Raw genomic sequence first — 22547 nt, 5'->3', positions numbered from 1 at the left:
GTCGTAATAATGTTGTTGAGATAGAAGTCTGTCTTCATAGAAGGCCAAACAAATGTTTTTAGAACATCCCAAAGGTTCTCTATTGGATCGAAGTCTGGGCTGCGCGGTGGCCACTCCAAGACCTAAACTTTGAGTTAATTTAAGTAATTCAAAACAGTTTTTGTAATGCGGGGCTTTGCATTATCTTAACTTAACTTTTCTTTAACTTTTCAACTTACCTAAGTGACATACAGAAATGAAATCTTTGTTTTTGTTTGCGCTTCGTCCGTTGCAGACAGTAAAAGATTTCGAACGGGACCCGAATCCCATGGGGTTGCGGCAACTGAAGATCATCTTGGACGAGGTTCTACGGAAGGGGAACCGGTCGAGTTTGTTGTCGAAGGAAACGGTGCTGTCGCTGAAGCAACAGGTGGTGAGGGTGTTGGACGGCTGGGAGGACTCGTTGAAGGACAAGCTGACGGGGTTCGTTAGCAGAGGAAATTTCGCTAGCGATAATCCTTCGGCGTTGGCCGCTTACGTCGTATTTTACGATATACCATACGACATGCGGGTGGATCGGGAAGACCAGTTGGACGTTTTGCTGCGCCTGAGGGAGGATTACGTTTTGGGTGAAACGATAGCCAAAATTTTGAAGGTTTTTCGAGCCGGAAGCGCGACAAAACCCTAGTTCCCGTGAAGATAGTCTTAGGTTTAATGTATCCTAGGCAGTTTTGTAAATAAAAGCCTATTTATGGATTAGAACTTTTATTTGGGAACAAACGTTCGGGATTTTACAACATGGGAGGTACGGGGAGTGGGAATGGTTTATTCTGTTCTATTATTATAACAAAAGTAGTAACTCCGGCACGGTTTCTAAACACTCGAAAATTTTTTAGACCGAAAATATTTCCTTGTGCCACTCCTTTGGAAATACGGACATAATCAGCACTGTCCCTAAATGAAAATACTTCAATTTAATAAATAACAAATGGTGGTCAATTGTGTCAAAGGCTTTGCTGTAGTCGAGCAATATTTAACAATTTCGGTGTTATCAACTGGACTCCTACAGGATTCAACAATTTTACTCTCAAAAAATTTAGGAAGCAACGAGCGCAGCATCCTCGGTCAGGGATAGAAAGGTTCTATTTATTACGGAAACATGGAGGAAAGGGTATACCTAATATTGCCGACAGACATGCTCGAGCAAATATTTTCCATGAGATGTCAAGAACAAGCCAACTTCATCGGGTAGTAGCAAACGCTGACAGGAATCTAACGCCACTGAAGGCATCGGATCAGATCTTTGACTCCACAGCAAATAGGAAGACACTAAACCAACTTAAAGACCAATGGCCACGCAATGCGTTACATGGGAGATACGCCCACACTATCAACAGTAAGGGGATGGACACTATTGCGTCTTCAGCCTATTTAAGAAGAGGAAATGTATTCCTCGAAACGGCTACCAGAGTATACAAAAAAAGGATACTGAATGATAGATGTATGTGTGGAAAGGAAAGTATCTTGATCACCTGGCTGGATGTTCTGTATTAGCGCCTAAACCCTACCTCGATGGACATAACCTAGTTTCTGGTATAATACATCAGACGCTAACGTTCAAATTTATGAACATAAAAGACACAACACACACAAGATCGCGTTATTTAGTCTATGTTGGGTTTGAACAATAATCAATCAATCAATCAAATATCAATGACCCATTTTTTTCGCCCTATTAGTGCTTTGAAAAAGAACAATCTGATATATATATATATATATATATATATATATATATATATATATATATATATATATATATATATATATATATATATATATATATATATATATATATATATATATATATATAGTTTCAAGTATTCAATATATTCCGGGATATCATCCGCTCGTTTGTTGAACTCCGACTGAAATCCTGCAGACGTTTCGCCAAGATCTCACTTCATCGGAGCATCTTCAATGCTCGCGCTCCGAAAACATTTCGAACACTCGTGTGTATTTATTAAAATAAACGGGGGTTTGGTCACTGGAACCAATTTTATTAAAATTTTATTGTTAAAAAGTGAAAAGGCAAAACGGTTTTTTTTTCGGATCTAGGTTGTTCTTTACAATGAAAAAACTAAAAAAAAATTAATATATGAGTGAAACCAAAATCAGAAAAAAGAAATAGACTCAAAATTTTGTAGTAATTTTTATTGTTAAGTGCTTCAGTCGTAAGTATTTTGTATAATTAAACGGTTAAAACTTTTAGGTTTGGCAAAAATCCAAATTTTTGCTGTTTCGGGTGGGATTTCTGAATATTTCCCTTGGAGCCACTTAATGCACTTCGGAACATTGAATCGTCTAAGATCTCAGCAGACGGCACTAAGAGGTTTTTCACTTAAATATCTAGTTTTAATAAGTATATTACAATTGTTTGACTTTTTTATATTGTTGTTGAAGTCATCGTGACATTATATATTTAATTGCTACCTCTCCCTATCTAAATAGTTTATAAATTAACGAACAAAACTCACATACTATGTAAAAATAATAAAATATAGTCTTGAAGCAATAATAAATATATTTTTCAAAGATTTTCTAACCATCATTTTCATACAATCCTCAAAATCAAATTTAAACACACCTTTTTGTTGCAATTATTCGTTTCAACGCCTGGGTACTATTCAACAAGTGACGTCATGCACCGATAATAAGCTATTTGCAGATTATATTTTTATATATACAGGATGTTGCAGAAATCACCGACAGACAAAAATTATATATTTTTAACGGAACACCCTGCATATTAAAGGCTTGGTAAAATCTCCTAAAAATTCTGCACATTTCTTGCATAATATGTCATATACCAGAATCCAATAGTTTGTGAGATATATGCTCTTTGTACATAAAAGCAACATATCTTAGGTGGCTGTGAAGTAGGTCGTTAACAAAAAAATAAAATGTTAATAAATGACAGTGACAGTTACAGATTTAGAAAAACTTGCGTATTGTTTATTATAAAATGTAAGTCCCAGAACAAAAAAAAAAACTTTCATCGAATCTATGAAAAATTTCAACAAACATTTCGCCTAGCCAGAAAGAAAGAAATGAAGATGGTGAATTCAGGACTTTACTAAAAGTTGAAGAAAATCTCAATATTTTCGTACGAAAAATATAGGAAAGCCTGAAAGAAGAATTTATTGATGAAAAAATTACATCTTACGGGAAGATACAAAAAAAAAGAAAAAAGTTTCAGTTTTGCCATACGATGTTGGGAACAATTAGCAGAAATGATGGTTATTTAAAAAAATTTTTAATTTTCAATCACAGGTATCATAAATCGAAAGAACAGTAGACAGCGGCCACAGTAAATCCTCATTGCCACCGAGAATTTCAATTTTAAGAATGTCGAAACTGTAAATATGTGGTGTGCTATTTTAAACATTTCTATGACGTTACTTTAAACGGTAATGGCTATCTAAATTTTATTCAGAAGTAAGGAACCTCGCCTTTCAGCAAGATGACCCACTCATTATGTAGTATTTGTTAAAGACTATTTAAATCAAAGGTTTAATGAATAGATTGGAAAAGATGGAACAATAAAATGACCAAAATGGTCATCCAACAGTCCTAACCTGAAACCGATGGATAGATTGTTATGGTTAACTCTAAAGTGTCATCTAAACGCAAATGCTATAGAAAACAGAGATCATCTAAAAAACCTGATTAGAACAGAAGTTGTATTGTATTGAAGGAAATGGAGGAACCAGTTGTATATTATATTTACCTAATTTAGGGTTTTTTTTTAATAAACGTTTCCAAAATTCATTATTTTCTTTTATTTGTTGACAATTTAGGTTGCCTACAGTACAAAGTATAAAAAAAAGCAACCTGGAGTAACAAAAATTTCGACATCAAGAAAGCAGTTATGAGCATTAAATATATTTTGTAATCTAGTATCGGAGAGTTCTTTCCTATGTTTGTTCGGTAGTGGTCGACATCAACTAGAGTCCTGTCTCTTGCGTTCTGCTTTGGTATTCGTAGGTTAATCTTTGATAAGAGGTAATAGTCTAAGAGCCAGTGGGCGACTACCTGCATGTATTTGACCAGACCTGGGTTTTTGTACATTGAGGCCCCTATACCTACCATACATGAGGTGGGGACCCACTAAGCCCAAAGCGGTGGACCCAGGTACTGCGCAGGTGAGACAGGTATTGATTTTTGGCGAATTTTTAATCTATTTGACCACGGCTGCCGTTTTGAAATCTTAAAATATATTATTATTATTATCGAAAAATAATAATGGCAGACCATTGGCATGCGGTTAACATTATGGCAGACAGTTTTGGAAATGCTCAAAAAAATAAAATTTTGAAAGTATTTGACCAGATCTGCCATTGAGATATATTATTCGTTATCGTCTTAAAAGCTTATCATAATAACGGCAGACGTTTTTATTGAGTACACTCCTCACTAGATAACAAAATCTTTACTATTACCCGGTCAGATGTATATGTATTACAATCGCTGATTTACATAAATTTAGCTCACTTATAATTGATTTTATCACTATATGTATAGAAATTAATACTTTTTTTGTACTTTATATACTAAACTTTATAAGATTGATGATAAATGAAGTAGATATATTACGAAAGGTGTCGTAGTCATGTTTGTCGTAGGTTAACTTTTCTTCATAATCCATAGAATCGGACTCTAAAAATAAACCATACATTGTAAAGTATAAACAATTAGTAAATTGATCCGAATATATTTGATCAAGAATTAATTTTTATCAACTTACCAGGGACATTAGTAATTAAGTCGCTAATAAGGTTGAAGGTTGCTTTTTGTAAGCGTTTTTCCAAATAGTTGAAATGTAATGGGCTCTCAGAAGTTATTGGTAGAGTTCATTCTTGCATGGTAGTATTGAGGTTGCGTCAAAATTGTGTATTTTATTACTAAAATTTTCGTTCAGATCCGAAACTTTGTAACTACTCACGGTACTACAGAGGTACTACAATAACTGATCTAATTCAGCGCCAATATCTTTTTCTACGACTTCATCTGTCTCAGAAATGTTTACGTCTTCTACAAGATTATCAAGTACTATTGTATCATCAGTTATTGAGCTATCAACTAATGTTGATGGTTGCTCAGTTGCAGACGACGACATAGTGGGTTGTAATACAGCTTCTTTGTTGAGATCGGTAGCGTTTTTTTTAAGCCGTAAACGCTTTGTAACAACTACTGTGATATACAGAATCAAAAATTTCGTCCGGTAGAATTATTTCATTGTATTTTAATTTATAATGTTTTCTTAACCTCAAAATTTGTCAACAGTCTCTGCTATGATACAAAAAACATACTTCACTAGTTCTTTTTCAATCGACATAATGTCAGAGATATTTAACGAATAATAGTTTAATTAAAGAAAAATAACATAAAGCAACACTGTGTATTTTATTAAATTCACTTAACACGAGGCATCTGTATAGAGATTCACAAACATACTGAAAACGTCTGGCAAAAACCGTTAGGTTCGGATTATTATAACAGAGCCATCTCAGGTATAAGCCCTAAATTATTTAAGTGGTAGTAGCTATAAAATAAAATACTATAAGCTGGAATGAGTAGAATAGTAATAGATAGGAGAAAGAGATAAGATAAAAAAAAACTATATGCAGTGTATGTCCGGGTAGTAGTAAGGATTTTGTTATCTACTGAGTGTACTCAATAAAAACGTCTGCCGGTATTAATATAAGTTTTTAAGACTATAACGAATAATATATCTCAATGGCAGATCTGGTCAAATACTTTCAAAATTTTAATTTTTTGAGCATTTCCAAAACTGTCTGCCATAATGTTAACCGCATGCCAAAGGTCTGCCATTATTATTTTTCGATAATAATAACAATATATTTTAAGATTTCAAAACGGCAGCCGTGGTCAAATAGATTTAAAATTCGCCAAAAATCAAAACCTGTCTCACCTGCGCAGTACCTGAGTCCACCGCTTTTGGCTTAGTGGGTCCCCACCTCATGTATAGTAGGTATAGGGGCCTCAATGTACAAAAGCCCAGGTCTGGTCAAATACATGCAGGTAACCGCCCACTGGCTCTTATACTATAAGATCTATTGCGTTCTTTCGTTTTGGAGAGTTAGAACTTGAAATTTTAATCTAGTGTGGTTGTAGTTGTGGTTTTCAACATCAGTGTTAGTTTTATATGCCAGATATCTTAAAAATCTGTTTTGTACTCATTCCAAACGCGTGATGTGGTTGTTGTAATTAGTATTCCAAATGACTGAAGCGAATGAAAGTTTACTATGGACAAACGCATAGTACAGTGCAAGAAGAGATTTGGGGTTTTAAAATCTATTGAGTTTCTTTTTATGAAACCGGTCGTTTTATTCGATTCGATTATTGGTCTGTCCATATGAGTCCAGTTTTCGTCCAGCGTTACCCCTAGATCTCTAATCTCCGCCACTTGCTCTAAGTTGGTGTTATTAATATTGTATGTTGACTTTTTTTTTACATTTTTGGTGAAGGATATGTTAAAACATTTGGCGGGATTCAGGAAAAGATGCTTTTAGGTTAAAAGCGAATAGATCTCAAAAACTTTGGATTTGAGTATTTATACAAGTACAAGTATATTATACAAGGAAATGTGCAGAATTTTTAGCGGATTAAGAGTATAATACCTAATACAGAGTGTTTCATTAAAAAATATATAACTTTTATCTGTGATTGATATATCTTTGAAATATTTAAACAACTTTTATAATTGCGCTTTTTATCCCAAAAGTTCAATGAACAGTTAAAGGGTGGGGGACACTATGAATGATTAACCGATACAGTTTGAACAGAACCGCCTCTGGTACTGCCACGCTGTGGCGGTTTCTCCCTGGTCTAATGCTAACAGTGTGCCTTGGACTACACGTAGGGTAATTTAGAGAAATACTCTTGAAAAGGGACACATCCGTTTTCGAAACGCCCCCGTATAAAAACGGGGGGTTCGCGTCGCGTCTAGGGAAATTTCATCCCCAGCGTGTGCACGCGCCCCGTCAGTCCCCGGAATATTGATTTTTCGCCCGCCCTCGTCGCGTTGGAAAACCGGAATCGACAGTCAGTTTCCGTGTGTGCGACGAATTATCGCGAAAATGTCGGCGTCTGACGGTCCCGGAGTGTGAAACGGGACGGCTATGGGCGTCGCGACGGGCCAAACACGAAAGCCCGAGAGTAGATAAAAGCGGGGCGACGGCCGCTCGTCTACCGTAAAAAAATAAGTAAATAAATAAATACGCGTTATTTATTCACTTCCGTTCGGGAAATGGTCGTGGAAAAGTGCGGAGGATCGTCCTCATCGTCGTCAGGGAATGTCGCGTATGTCCAGGGTCGACCCCGTGACGTCGTAACGACGATGTGACGGGCAAAGCGTGCTGCTGCTGCTGCGAACACGGCCAAGTACAAAATGCAAAAGGAAAACTCGGGCCCGTCGCCGGACGTCCAACACCAATATGTTGGTCCGTACAGGCTGGAAAAGACCCTCGGTAAAGGCCAAACCGGTAAGTTCACCCAGTGGAATAACGTCAGTGACATAGATAAACCAGATGACAACGCAGAACTTACTCTAAGTCTACAAGAAACTATTATAGTAACTAATAGATTGTCGAGAATTCTTGTTTTTGATAGAACTTGAAGAAGGCTCGCTCAACCTGCTTAACGCTCCATTTCATAGAACTAATTATGGTTTACCGTCATCGCTAACACGCTTTTCGGATAGTTCGTGACTATTGCTTGTAAATAGTCACGTAGACTTCTTTAATAAAGATTTTATGAAATTTATTTCCTAAGTAACTACTGATAAAGCTTTACTTACTTACTTTACTTTATACTAAGAAGCTTCATAGTTTTGGTTATGTAGTTGTTCTTTTACTCATATAATTTAAATCGTTATATCGCAAATAATGAAAAATATTAAGACCAATTTAATTGTTTCAAAATTCGAAAATATTTAATTTATACATAATACATAATACGTAGGATAACACAAAAAATATTGCAATAAACTATAAACTATTATTAGCAATTGATAATGGGCCGTATAGGTTGGAAAACACCCTCGGCAAAGGCCAAACCGGTAAGTCCATTCCATGAAAGAACGTCCGTGACATAGATAACGTAGAAGCTATTGTATAAGTTACTCATGCTCCACTTAAAGTCTACAAGAAACTGTTATCCGCACATTAGCTATGAGAAACGAGGCACTTTTACACAACAATGCAAATCAAAAGAGTATATGGGTAGCTATGAGGACTACGGGATTATTATATTTGTATAAAATAACATATATATTAACCTGCTAATAGATTGTCAAAAATTCAAGTTTTTGATAGAACCTAAAGAGGACTCAACCTGCTTAACGCTCCACGTCATAGAGCTAATTATGGTTTACCTTGATCCCTAACACGCTTTTCAGATAGTTCAAATAAATTGCTTACCAATAGTCATGTAGTATTCTTTTATAATGATTTTGAAATTTATTTCCGATTTAACTGCTAATAAAGCCTTACAATACTTTACTTAATACTAAGCGTAATAGTTTTGGTTAGGGAGTTTTTGTTTTACTCATATAACTTAAATCGTTACATCGCAAATAATCAAAAAGATTAAGACCAAAGTAGTTGTTTCAAAATTCGAAAATGTTTTATTTCCATTTAGACTTCTTTCGATCCTAATCTCCTCCCAAGTGTCAAAATTAATACCTATAATACAAAATACGTAGGATAAAAGAAAAATCATTATAATAAACTTATAACAAACTATTATTAGCAATTGATAATGGGCCGTACAGGTTGGAAAAGAGGCTCGGCAAAGGCCAATTCGGTAAGTCCATCCTATGGAATAACGTCAGTGACAGATAACGCAGAGGACAACGCAGAATTTATTCATGCCCCACTCAAAGTCTGCAGGAAACTATTATCCGCATGGTAGATATTAGAAAGGAGGCACTTTTACATCACGATGCGCAGTTGTGAGGACTACGGGACTATTTATCCTAAATGGACTAATAAATTGTCCAGAATTGCCGTTTTTGATAGAACATTCAAAGGAATCATTCCATTTCATAGAACCAATTATCTTAACCTTTTTCTGTGGCACGCTTTTCAGATAGTTAAAATAAATTCCTTACGAACAGTCATGTAGATAGATCTCTTTTATAATAATTTCATGAAATTTATTTCCGATTTAACTACTGATAAAGCCTTAGTACAAATTTATTTCCATTTAAAATTGTGTCGATCCCAACTTCACTAAAAGTGCCGCATATTGTCAAAAATTAATACATAATACGTAGGACAAAACAAAATTTATTTTAATAAACTATTATCGGCTTAGAAAAAACCGAAACCGTCGGCAAAGGTCACACCGAGAAGTCAGCCACGTGAAATAAGGTCAGTGACATAGATAACGCAGAAGATATTGTATAACTTACTCATGCTGCACTCAAAGTTTACAAGAAACTATTATTCCCACGGTAGTTAGTAGAAACGTAAAAATACATATATTATCCTAAACGGACTAATAGATTGGGCAGAATTGCAGAAATCCATCTCGTTGACGCTCCATTTCATAGAAGGAATTATGGTTTCCCTTCATCTGTGGCACGCTTTTCAGATAGTGCAAATACTTTACTATATATATATATATATATATATATATATATATATATATATATATATATATATATATATATATATATATATATATATATATATATATATATATATATATATATATATATATATATATATATATATATATATATATATATATATATAGTTGAAAAATATGCTTTTCTTGGATCCTTGTATATTTTTTATAGGATGATTCTTAGGGTTTGGTCCACAGTGAACAAAACTCACAAATAATTTTAAAACACTGTAATTGTCATTGACGTTTCGACCGGCAACCCAGGTCTTTCTCAAAAACTGCAAAACAAAGGACAAAAAAAGCGTCTAACACAGAATATCTTAAACAGTAGACATATACGAATTTAAAAATTACAAATATTACAAAAACAAATGACATATATTAGTCATACTCACAAATTTATTATTTTTTTTAAATGTCTATTATTAGCGCTGTTTGTGAAAAAGTACCACAACATACATCATTGCCAAAAACAATAACGTTCTTGCTTTGGCGTACGAATCACAAATAGAAGTGGAAAATAAACATTCATTGTATCTGATGTCTTTTTTTTTTCCCTCTTAGTTTTTATTTATTTATTTTTTTAGAGTGTACGTTTGTGTTAAGTTTAAGATCTACTGATACGCAGTGAAGCATCTGAGCATTAAAATGGTCTACTTTAACAATTCGAAATAGATTTCACTCAGGTGTTTTATGTCGGTTTTCGCGTTTATGGCGTTTTTATTCCTTTGAATATGTATCATCTCAATTATTTCCCTTTTTTGTGTGTTTGGTTCGGTAGCAAGTATTTTTGTGTCATCGAAGTTAAAGGTATGTGTTTTCTCCGTTATATGGCTACTGATGGCTGTTTTATTTTTTTTGTCGTACTTATGACCATTGATGCGGTTCTTCAACAGTTGGCTAGTCTGTCCAATGTACACTTGGTCACAGTCGTCGCATGGTATTTGATATACAATGTGACTTTTTTTATCTTTGGGTATTGGTGTTTAAGATATTCTGTGTTAGACGCTTTTTTTGTCCTTTGTTTTGCAGTTCTTGAGAAAGACCTGGGTTGCCGGTCGAAACGTCAATGACAATTACAGTGTTTTAAAATTATTTGTGAGTTTTGTTCACTGTGGACCAAACCCTAAGAATCATCCTATAAAATATATATATATATATATATATATATATATATATATATATATATATATATATATATATATATATATATATATATATATATATATATATATATATATATATATATATATATATATATATATATATATATATATATAACAAAACTAAAAGCAACATCAAAATAACCCATATCAATGAAATACGCTCATAAAACTTGAGAAATCATACTGACATACAATTACAGAATGCCAGAACAAATCCAATAAGTGCCGCCTCAAATACATACAACCTAATGCGTAACACTATGAAAAATGAGACTTCTTATAATCTTTTTGTTAAAACGTTAAAAATATTTATGCAATGAAACAACACATTTAATAAATTCTTGCAAAACTCGGACCTATTATATTAGATTATTATTGGATAATTCAGATAAAATGCTTTCGGTACCAATGATTATGCATGCATTGTTTAGAAAGTTACCTTAATTCATGTCATTTTTATAAATAACACTTTTCAAGTGATCCCACAGAAAGAAGTCGTTCGGCGAAAAGTCAGTGACCTAGGTGACCGAAAGATTAGGCACCTTGGGCCAATAATATTTCCGTTAGTTTTGGATAGTATTTCCCAAGCACTCCCTAACCTTATTTGGTTTGGTTCGATGTTGATGTTGATGTACATTCATCAGTGAAACAATTTTTTTTTTTAAATCCCTATCCTTATTTGCGTTTTCTATCATTTAAAAAAAATTCTACTCTGGTTTCTGCATCGCCTTCCCGGGGCTCTCGGTGCTTTTCATATTTTTAGGAAAAATATTTGTTATTTTTTAATCTGTGCAGCACTGTGGTTTCATGTTTATTTACAGCTTGCCCAAGGCTCTTCGTACTAATAATTTTGTTTTCCTCCACATGAAGTAAAATGTTCAAATCTCTGTTGTCCTTTTCTTCAGCTCTATTAACGACATTTTCAGCTGAACATTTGCAGTTATTGATTATGCCGCCTTTAGACTCGAATTGGGCAATAATACTTTTAATTGTTGAAATGGAAGGTATAATTTTAGCAGGAAAATAAACTGAAAATTACTACTACCACTTACGGTTACTTTTTCTTCAATGAATAATTCAATTAAAGCGCGTTTAATAACGTATACCAATCACAAATAGAAATATTGTTACTGTTACGAATTGTCGTGTTGTCATTGTCAAAATGCATTTTAATGGTGTTTGATTTATTACCTGAAATATAAACATTTCTAAATTTGCCATCATTTTTAATGAAATAAATGAAAAATGGCTCTTTAAAATTTATTCCTACTCGGCACGTGAGTTAATCATATCTGTCCCTTCTAGAAGTTATATTACAACTTTACTATAAAATATAGAGGGGAGCCAATATTTGGATGCCTAAAAATTGACATGTTCCGTTCGGCAGTGCATCACGCGGTATAAAATAGTAACAGCAATGTTGCCAGATTTCGTGATGATATTTATAATTTTGGTAATCTTTCACCGACACACCTTTTTTCCTATGTTCAAGAACCTCCAAAATTGTGAGATGTAAAGATTTTTTTTAATAATAAAACGTAAAAGTGGTAAATCTGGCAACACTGCTCTAGCATTTTTTAATCCTGCATGATCAAAAACCCCCAAAAACCAACTCGGTATATGTAAAAAATAAAATGTATATTAACCAACTTTGATAGAACTTTGAGAGGGATCGACCTGTTTAACGTTCCATTTTATAGAACAAATTATGGCCAATCTTGATCTCTGGCAAGCTTTTCGAATCGTGCGAATACATTGCTCACCAATAGTGTCTTTAACGATTAAATGATGTTCGGTGACATACTGTAATGTTAATTTTGTATCTTGTAATTTTTTTACAACTTTAGCTTTTCATTGATTGTGACAATTTTAGGTAGAGATTTTACAAAAGAGATTTTATTCTATGCCTGTAAATGACTGGTAAAAAATCTATCATTCAAAAAATTTATTTCTGATTTTGATATAATTTGTAATTTTCATTTACGGCAATAAGGGATTCTTTTAATGTATTTAGAAAAAAGGTATTAGTTCTAGGAGTAACCTAGTTTTTGATGTTGAAATAAGCTTTTCCTATTACAAAAATCGCGACAACCATTTTATTTATTTTAACGTAGCATTACATTTTAGTTAAGATTAAATATTTTTTGCTTGGATTTTTAGTTATTTTTTTAAGTCATCTAGGAATATGTACGGAAACCGTTTTTAAAAACAAAACGCATTACGAAAAAACTATAAAAGGTTTTAAACAGCTTAATCTAGATATCAATTAGATTACCCTCTGTTCCGTCACTGGGATTTACACCTTTATTCAAATTGCGTTAACAGGAGTCCTTTATTAAAAAAAATTTACATCCAAATTAAGCAAAATCAGACAAAAAGTTTTTGAATAATGAATAAAAAAAAAAACGATTTTTTAAAAGCGCTTTAACACCTTGTGTCTCGAAAATAAATCAGTGAAAACCCGATCTTAAACGTTTTATGGTTTAAAAATGGATCGATCACCTTGTAGACACCTTTAATGATTTTTTAAACAATAAAAGAAAAGAAAGTTCTATGACATACACCCATTTCATTCTTGTATTTTGTATTATTTTTTATTTACAACTTTTGAAACTGCGTCAGGGCGATATTGTGGATTTTACAAATATACTTGCATACTATTGTACGGATATTGTATTTTTGTTACCTTATTTTTATATTAGACCTCTAAATGGGTGGTCTGTTAATAAAAAAAAAAACAAGTAAATAAATGAAGAGGAAAAATAGTGTACGATATAAACAATAATTTTATAAAATCTGTTCCCGATTTAATTATCCATAAAGCCTTACAATATTTAATTTCATATTTCACTTCTATTAAAAGTGTTAAGACCAAAGAAGTAGAGTCCAAATTAAAAAACAGTTATTTCCATTTACACTGTTGAAAAATACTTCTTGACCTCCCAACCACCCAATTTCAATGGGTTCGATCATGGGATCAAACGCTACCTGCTTATCGTGTTTCATAGCAACAAGATTGTTTTCGAAAAATCGTCGCTGGGCGGGGCAAGTTCGTAGCGCGTAGAGCGAAGCAGCTTTGTAATTTAAAGGGAAGGCGCTTCGTACACTTTGTATAAAGTGTCTTTCAAGTCTCGTAGAACTTCAGAGTAACTGCAAACTTTGTTGAATATTAAAATTTGTACAAATAATAGCGTTGTCGAATGATATTTTTTCAAATATCTCGCTCGACCTCTATCATTGACGAAACCTGAAACTCTCTCTCTCTCTCTCGACACAGTTTATGACACTGTTCAAATCAAATTATCGCATCTTTAGCAGTTTATCCTCGGTAATTTACTCACAAAAACGGAAATTCTTAGGATGTTTTAGATTTTTTTGCCCATAAACATATACAGGGTGTGTGTATATAATTCAAACAAAGTTCGAAATAGAGGTTATAGCTCTGGATCTCCCACGTGTATGTATATGATTTTTTCCAGTAGAGCAAGTGGTTTTCAAGAAAATATAAATATAAATAAATCACGTCTAGATCAAATATCTCGAACAGCGAATGTGATAGACGAAAACCGTAAATACAAAAATTGTAGCTCTCGATGTGGTCAATAACACTGTTTAAACCAATTAGCCATATTTTTTACGAATTTTGATTTACGGCTAATAATTTACTCTGAAGAAGGACAATTTTCAAGGTCCTTTAGATTTTTGTATATAATTGAAAAACCCTGCATATAATCGAAGAAATGCCTGCAATAAAAGTTATAGTACTGGATCTTCGGCGTCTGGTGGTTAAATAATTTTTCCGATCGGGTTAATAGTTTTGGAGAAAATATTTTTTTTCTGGATACCAAAATAGCACAAAAATATACGTTCTTTTTAAATACGTTATTTGATTGCTCCCTATTTTCAAAATACGGACTTGGACTTCTGTGCTCAATCTGAAATCGAAAGCTACAAATTTGGAGTACATGAGACGTTTTTTAATATTGCACGGAATATCGCGAACACCTTGTTCAATAGGTAAAAACCTTAAATATAAAAGTTTTAGCTGTCTGCAGGAGCTATATTCTGGTGTAAAACAAATTAACTTCTGAATCACAGTCTTCTAGCTATAGTAAATTTTCATTAATAAAAACAATTTTTAGATTTTTGCGAATACTGGCCACACTGTCTACATGGGTAAAAATTGTCAATATGGAGCAAACCGTTTTTGAGTAATGAATTTTTTCTTAGACCCATGTAAAACCAATTTCGATAGTTCCGTCTATTTGCTAGCCAAATTTGAAGTCGATAGCTTCAAATTTCTTACACTTATCGTGTTTCATAGCGATGTTCAAAAAACAGTCGAAAATCGAAAAAAATAGATAGACGCCGGCGTCAGATCGGGGCCATTTTTTTATAGGTTTATTTCAGTATCCTAGCGCAAACCGCCCGGAAGTTTTTCGCATTTTTATGCAGCGTCGGCAGAGAATAGAGACAGACAGAAAAATAAATTTTTTTTTCGACCCTGATCATTTGTGTACCAATGGGAGTTCCCTAGGACCTCCCGTTGCCGAGACATGCGTTTTGTTTCGAAAAAATCTGTTTCATCGATTTTTCGTAAGTAACAAGAGTTTCTTCAAAATATTCGAATAGCGAATGCAATAATATACAGCGTGTCCCATTTAAAATATAAAAACTGACGCTATTTTTTTGACAAAGTCGCTGCTGCTGCTTTTCGTTGACCATAACCTGGCGTCAACCACTCTGTATATTAAATTTAAAACTGTTTTTCAATACTCCCCCATATAAATAGTTTTGCATTTTTTTCCATTCATGTTCTTAGTTTTGGTTAGTTTATTTGCTACGTTTTAAACTTCCTAACGCTCAATTTCAACCATTTTTTGCACGCTATCAGACGGCTTTACGCCCCCTGTGCACTATTTACCACGAAATTCCGACAGACGATAGGGGAGGAAAAATCAAAAGAAGCATCCCCTTAGCAGCGTCCATCAAATTCTAATTACCGTGCCGGGAAACGCAAAGGGAGGATCAAAGCGGAGGGATGCCGCCCCCCTCAAGGCCGTTAAACTCGGACCTCCCGGTGCTGTCGACGCGCAAAGAAACCGCCGCCGTTTGCCGTAAAAAATGGAGGCCACTTTGGGTCAGAGATCGTCTCCACTTCTTTCGGATGTGACTTGGTCGAGTAACCCAATTCCTTGTGGCGCTGAAATACTGCCAAAATGGATGTTTTTCTGTTAAAATTCCACTTTTGGCAGACGCTTCTGTAGGCATCCCAGTGCCTCCGCGAATGAATATAAAGCGACGTTAGAGAGAGAATGTAAACGGATATATTACTAGCTACTATAAAGTATGTCTCGTATCAATAGTTCAAGGATGTTTTCCTACATGAATGAATAATCACATAAAACGTATGTTTCTTTATATTTTATAAGATACTTTAAAAATAAGGTGCAATAAATTCTAGGATAGAAACCAAAATATAAAGTGATATAAGTGATATATAAGATAAGTGATATACAAAATTCTAATCCACAAGCTCCGTGCTATTGCATTTTCCGAATCGCTTGTTAATTTGTTTTCTTCATGCTTTACTATCCGCACGTACGGGTATCTTTATGGTTACACTTCCGATGAATACATTGCTTCCTCAAGCGTTTCTCTATTGGGGACATTATTATTCAACATTTTCGTTAATGACATTGGTTAAAACCAGTTTTTTGAGATATGCGGAAAACATATTTTTTTAAACTCATCAGTAAACCACCAAGTGTAATGTAGTCCTTTTTACCACCATGAGTGTAGCTGAGAAATATTGATGAAACACTCTCCTGTTCTAACACTTTTTGTGACTTGGAAGTAATATTTCACTCGAAATTATCCTTTGTTCCTCTTGTTAAGAAGGTTCTGGTAGAACTCTCACAAAGCGACGTTAAAAATACAGAAGTGTTAAAATTTTTATATAACTCATACGTCGGGTCTAAGTTGGAGTATGTATCAGTAGTTTGCTTTCCTGGGGACAATTGTCACATTAATAGCCTGAAAAAAGCGTAATGATGTATGCTAGTTGGACGAAATATATTCCCACCAAGCTTTTTGCATATAATATTATTAGATATATTTTGTTATGTCTATTACTGATCGCCATGATTGCCATTATTTAATGACTTTAAGATTTTAAATAACTTGTTTGATTGCTGTGACCTATTATATAGACTAAATTTTCTTGTTCCCCGTGTTTTAATGAAACAACATAACATTCTAAAAAGAAGAAAAATAATAAACGTCGATTTTTTGAATTATTTTAATAAAACAGATACCCAATTACTTAAGTCAAATAATAGCGATAATAATTCTCTGCATGCTGTCACATTAACGATATTGTTATGATCATACAGAGAAGAGGTTTTTGTTTTTTTAAACGAAAACTTGGATTAAAAAAAATCTAGAACTTAAATTTCTTTAGAAATGATTTTTCAACATTTTACCGCCCTGTATCTCAGAAGTTAAGACGTTTAGGACATATGTTCATGCGGAGTTTTCTTTTTAGAATGGACCAAAATTGATATTCATTTGGAAAACATCCTGTATACACATACAGAAAGTGTAATTTTTTGACCTAAAAGTTGATATAAACATAGGTACGGAAATGCATTTCAGTGTAAATCGTTTTTTTTTGTGAATATTCTATCTACAATAAAACTCAATTACGAACCAACGGTTATAACGTTCCATGGAAAAATCCCGTATAACGTACGTATTACTTCTGATACAAAGTACAAAATTTCCAGTCCTTTGAAAATAGCATTATATGATTTACCTCTCAACCAGTGGCCTATCCAACAATCTCAGGTAGATGACGACAACTTGCCCTTAGGTGTTTGTTTGGTGAACCACAAATAATTTCAATCCCACCGCGGTAGACGCTTTTTTATAAGAAGAAATAATTGCGCAGATTGGTCAAACTGAACACCTAGAAAACAGTGATATTGATGAAGAAGACGAAGAAGAAATACCTTCAAATTTGATGACGCCGTATCAGGGATTAAAAGTGTAAAAACGATTTTTATAAAGAAAAATTATTCTTATAAATCACTAAAAGCAAACTCGAACAGCAAACTTTTTTACAATATATTTTCTGATTTTATTTTTGTTTACATGTACAATGTACAAACCTCTTACCACACAAAATACATATTTGTATTTATATGTATTTTAAAATTATGTGTTTTCTTTTTAATACAAAAATAAAACTTTTGCATATTAAATCGAATTAATAAAAATAAAACTCTAAGCATCTGTTCTTAATTCTTTTCTAACAAACTCTTACATATTTGCGTTTCGGGGTAGTGAAAAAACGTTACAAATTTGAACTCTAAACGACTGGTGCCTTAAAAACGACGCTTTATCGAAAGCTTTGCTGAGTCGAGAGATAATGTCAAGCGATTCAAACATGTCGGTACATTTTTTATAATTAATCGGATGGGAACAAAGCCGTGCTGCGATGTAGGTATAATACAAAAAGTTGATTTAATATAGGCGTCCAAGAACTTTACAAATAATACACACTAGGCTGATAGGGTGATAATTTGAGACATCTAATTTACAGGGACCTTATAGGAGGTATATAGTAGATAGAATAAGGAACAAATTCATAAAAGACCTCTATTTATAATCACAGGAAGTGATACCCTGGAGGATAGGTGCTGCCTGGCATAGGAATAGAACGCTTTGTACTGATTAAATAGATTAATTTTGAAGGCAGACTTCGCTTTTTCAATCTCCAAGGATAAAGAATTAGAAACTTTTTTGTGCAGATACTTTAAACATACGCAATAAATTCCATTTTTCTTTAATTTATCTGAATAGAGGTCTGGTTAGCTAATACTTTTCAGAATTGATATTAAGAAAATGATTTTTGGAGCTGATACCTATGTAATAATTCAGGGGAGATAGAAAATATGTCCACGTATCATTAAGAGAGAGTTTCAGATATGCTGGGAGTGGTTTAAATCTAACCTCGACGTAGGGTTTGAATACAAAAATGAATAAAAACATGATCGGATTTGCCGATTTGCGAATTAAGCTCCATGCTATTTACAAATCATGTTGGTTGTTTATAAATTAAACTTGCAGACGTTTCGCCAAATCATCCTGTTGGCTTCTTCCCACATTGGTTTAAGGTAAAGGCCTGAGTCGCGGTTGTTTGATTGCTGATAGATGTCTACACATTCTCCGAATTTTCTTTAAGCAAGAATTTTAGTTGATATTTGAAGGATGGAAGATGTTTAGAGATTTTTGGACAAGTGTTAAATCTTGTTTTGACTTTATATTTCTGAAGCACTTTTAATATGTGAATGTAAGGAAGGAGAACAGCGGCAAGTGTGGGGTTGTTTTCGGACTCATTGTCCTTGGAAGGTTGTGGTGAAGAGTATTTTATGATGGAACGATGGGTTCTCTATTATCACAAATCATCGCGAATATACGTATGGAAGACTTTGAGAAGAAAGCCCTCGACACTTTCCATCTAAAACCAAAATTATGGTCAATCATCATGTTCTTTAGCTGAACGGAAACTATTCAGTTAAGCTCTGAATTCAGAAGATTCACAGTAGTTTGCGTAACTTTCTTTGAAAAATCTTATTTGATTAAAACTAAATTGATCTTATACAAAAGAAAAATCGGAGAATTCATAGAAATCTATAAGCAAGCAAACACTCTTAACCACGACTCAGTTCTTTAAGTTTTTAATTGGGATCTGAGGTAAGTAAAAGTCAATGATGTTCTTTAACAAGGTGACTAAGACTGTAACAGGTTTTCCATGGAAGTCGTTTAAAATAAAAGGCAAGGATATTATAGAGAAGTTAAAAGTCGCCAGCGACAATAGAGTTTGCCGGAACTCTTCATAAGAGCTGAAGATTGGAACCATTATCAGTATCAATGGGTCTGTATATACAGGCAAGGGAAAAACTAAAGTCAAGACTTGTAAATGACAGAGAAACAGCGTCCACCACCTGACCTATCATTAAATCCAAGACTTTTAAATCTTTTTTTACAAAAAAAAAACAATTCTCGAACATCTCTCACGAAACTACAACCGCGAGTGAAGAAGTAATCGTCAAACAATTCCTAAGTTATAGTCATTACATATTTTATAGCTCTGCACAGGCACATGGTCGCCATTCAACTAATTAATATCGCGACTTTCGTTTTGCAGGTCTGGTGAAGCTGGGAGTCCATTGCGTAACCGGCAAAAAGGTGGCGATCAAAATCATCAACAGGGAAAAATTGAGCGAAAGCGTGCTTATGAAGGTAAGGAGTTTCCATCTCTCCACTGCATTTATTAGCTGTTAAAACGATCGCACTACCGGATTCGAGTTAGAGAAAAAAGGAGAACTACCCTAGGGGTCACGCGGCATGTTATATTACTATTCAATATTTTTGTTGCTTCTCTTTATACTGTCTGATTATTATTCAAAGTTTTAAAAATCAAGCAATAACTCGATAAGTCACAACAGCGGATATTTTACTAAGTCAAATATTTTTTTAGTCTATGATAAAGAGGTGCAAAAGGAGAGAAATTTTCGTGCTAGTTCTGCGGAAATATTTATGATACCGCCACAGCCAAAGGGTCCGCTGTTTAGGAATTTATAATAGTAATAATGACATGACGTTATTAATAAAAAGTTAAAATAATTTACAATTAATCAAAATAAGGTGTTCTCTGGCGCAGTCTAGCTAGGAGCTATTCTATTCAGCCAGTACGCTGTGGATTAGGTAGGGGACTGCGGGGCAAGGCGGCCTCCTATTCAAAAATTTTTTTTTTCATTTTTTCTTGTAACAATTATAAATTCTGGTCATTTGTACATTTTCAGCCTTTTGCGTAATACCAGGGGTGAAATGAGCAGCTTAAAAATTAAAAAAAAAAAAACAATTTCATATTGCAATCATAATTAATTTATTGAAAGTGTTATTTTTTGGATAATTCTATGGATTTAGCCTAAAGCCAGAGCTTTCGAAAGTCTTATAAATACCAATAACAAATTTTGTAATGGATAGAGAAATAGTCACTAATCAGTAAGGTTTTTTTAATAAATACTTTTAATAAATAATTATAATTATTATATAAAATTTGGGTAAAGCTGAAGCTGAGAAAATGGCCACATGGCCCTCTGATGAGGTAGAATCGGCAATTTATTCCTATATGTCATTATTTTCAAATTTAAAATATTCTTTGGAATATAATTTTTAGTTTTGCCTAAAGAGATGAATAGAGATTAAGAAATCCACTTATTCTTGCTCCTAGAAATCATAAAATGTATATATAAAAGTATTAAGTTTCAAGTTGTCTTTTTTCCAAGAAATTTTCCGAATAAAAAGAAAAATAAATTTGAGTATCATCAACGAATGAATGCATTTTATAGGATCGCAGTGATTTAAGAATTTCCGATGCATAAACAAGAAAGAGTAAGTGTCCTAAGATGGTATCTTGAGGAACCCCTTCATCTCATGAGAGAAATTATTATTACACTATATTGACTGAAACCTATGGTTTAAATAAGAATTTTTAAGCAGGGAAGCATTATCAAAACAATAATATTTTAATTTCGATACCAGAAGTGGACGATTTTTTGATTTTTCAAAGAAATATCACCGACTGAAACTGGTAAGTTTACTCTATGCATTGACTATTCTGTCTGAGTCACACATGATTCAAGAGAAAATTGAAGATCTTCGTTTATCTTCTACATAGAATCATATCCAAAAATTTGAAAAACTAACGTCAACACTAGTGAAACCATCAAACTCTTCCCAACTACCAAAGACTGTCACTTTAACTTTCTGAGACGGAAAAATCATTTCTTTCGTCCCGAAAGAAGAAATAATTTGAAATGTCGAATCTATACTAAACAAACTGCCATCTCAAACACTTAATGAAAATTCAAACCTCCTAAATATAATATTCCAAAGCCTGAACGTATTGCTATAAAAATCTCTCAAATCTAATTCCCGAACATCAGGATATAATTCAAGATATTCAAGCAATTAGCCATGAACATTCAATCAATTCCTTTTTTCCCCGTTCTCAAATACGAACAACTCTTAATAAGAAAGAAAAAAGAGTTAGGAGTCACGGAAAACAATATTTGAAGGAATCCGTAAACGAGTAATTAGTGTAATAAAATATATTGCTACCCCAAACTTAGCATTCTGAAATTGCAAAGAAGTATGTGGCTCATTCCAAACATTTTTTTTTTGGATTATTACAGTTTATGACAGAATTCCGTCCATTTCTTTATCAACACATAGAAAAATACTGTAATTCTGGGACAGCGGAAGTATTTTTTTAACTGTTAGCTGTAAAATATTGAAATATTTTAAATAAAAGACACAACTACTAGAGAAATTTGGAAGGTTGGATATTAGATGTTATTCCATTGATCATGGATTTCTACCTAAACTGATCACTTACGTGAAGGAGATCTTGTTGAGAGATTTATTGGATTTACTTCCCAGGTAGGACATCAAGCGCAGATAGTGAAGTTCGATTTAAATTTGGATATTGCAAATTGTAGGAGGCAATCTTATGATAATTCCAGCAAATTCTTAAGAGTTACCAGACAGGCCTATTTTATACCTGCTTCTAGAACTTACACAATATTGTGCTAAATCTGTTATTGAAGTTTGGTG

At 33.5% G+C, this 22547-nt stretch overlaps 2 protein-coding genes across 4 annotated transcripts in view; both read left to right on the top strand.

Annotated features, from left to right (window-relative positions):
- LOC132705789 (anaphase-promoting complex subunit 1) overlaps positions 1-719 on the top strand; it is a 41381-nt gene extending 40662 nt beyond the window's left edge. For both annotated transcript variants that reach the window (XM_060676654.1, XM_060676653.1), the window contains exon 19: positions 275-719. In XM_060676654.1, the coding sequence (XP_060532637.1) occupies positions 275-667 (393 nt within the window). In that variant the 3' untranslated portion in view covers positions 668-719. The remainder of the gene's footprint in view (positions 1-274) is intronic.
- A 6379-nt stretch (positions 720-7098) lies between these two features.
- Positions 7099-22547, top strand: part of LOC132706183 (serine/threonine-protein kinase BRSK2) — an 82223-nt gene continuing 66774 nt past the window's right edge. For both annotated transcript variants that reach the window (XM_060677358.1, XM_060677357.1), the window contains exons 1-2: positions 7099-7544; positions 20074-20168. In XM_060677358.1, coding sequence (XP_060533341.1) covers positions 7451-7544; positions 20074-20168 — 189 coding nt within the window. In that variant the 5' untranslated portion in view covers positions 7099-7450. The remainder of the gene's footprint in view (positions 7545-20073; positions 20169-22547) is intronic.

Source organism: Cylas formicarius, unplaced genomic scaffold (genome assembly GCF_029955315.1).
Source record: "Cylas formicarius isolate icCylForm1 unplaced genomic scaffold, icCylForm1.1 PGA_scaffold_8__14_contigs__length_24414737, whole genome shotgun sequence".
Classification (NCBI taxonomy): Eukaryota; Metazoa; Arthropoda; class Insecta; order Coleoptera; family Brentidae; genus Cylas; species Cylas formicarius.
The sequence above is the reverse complement of the archived record's forward strand: the minus strand, read 5'-3'. Positions and strand labels throughout refer to the sequence as shown.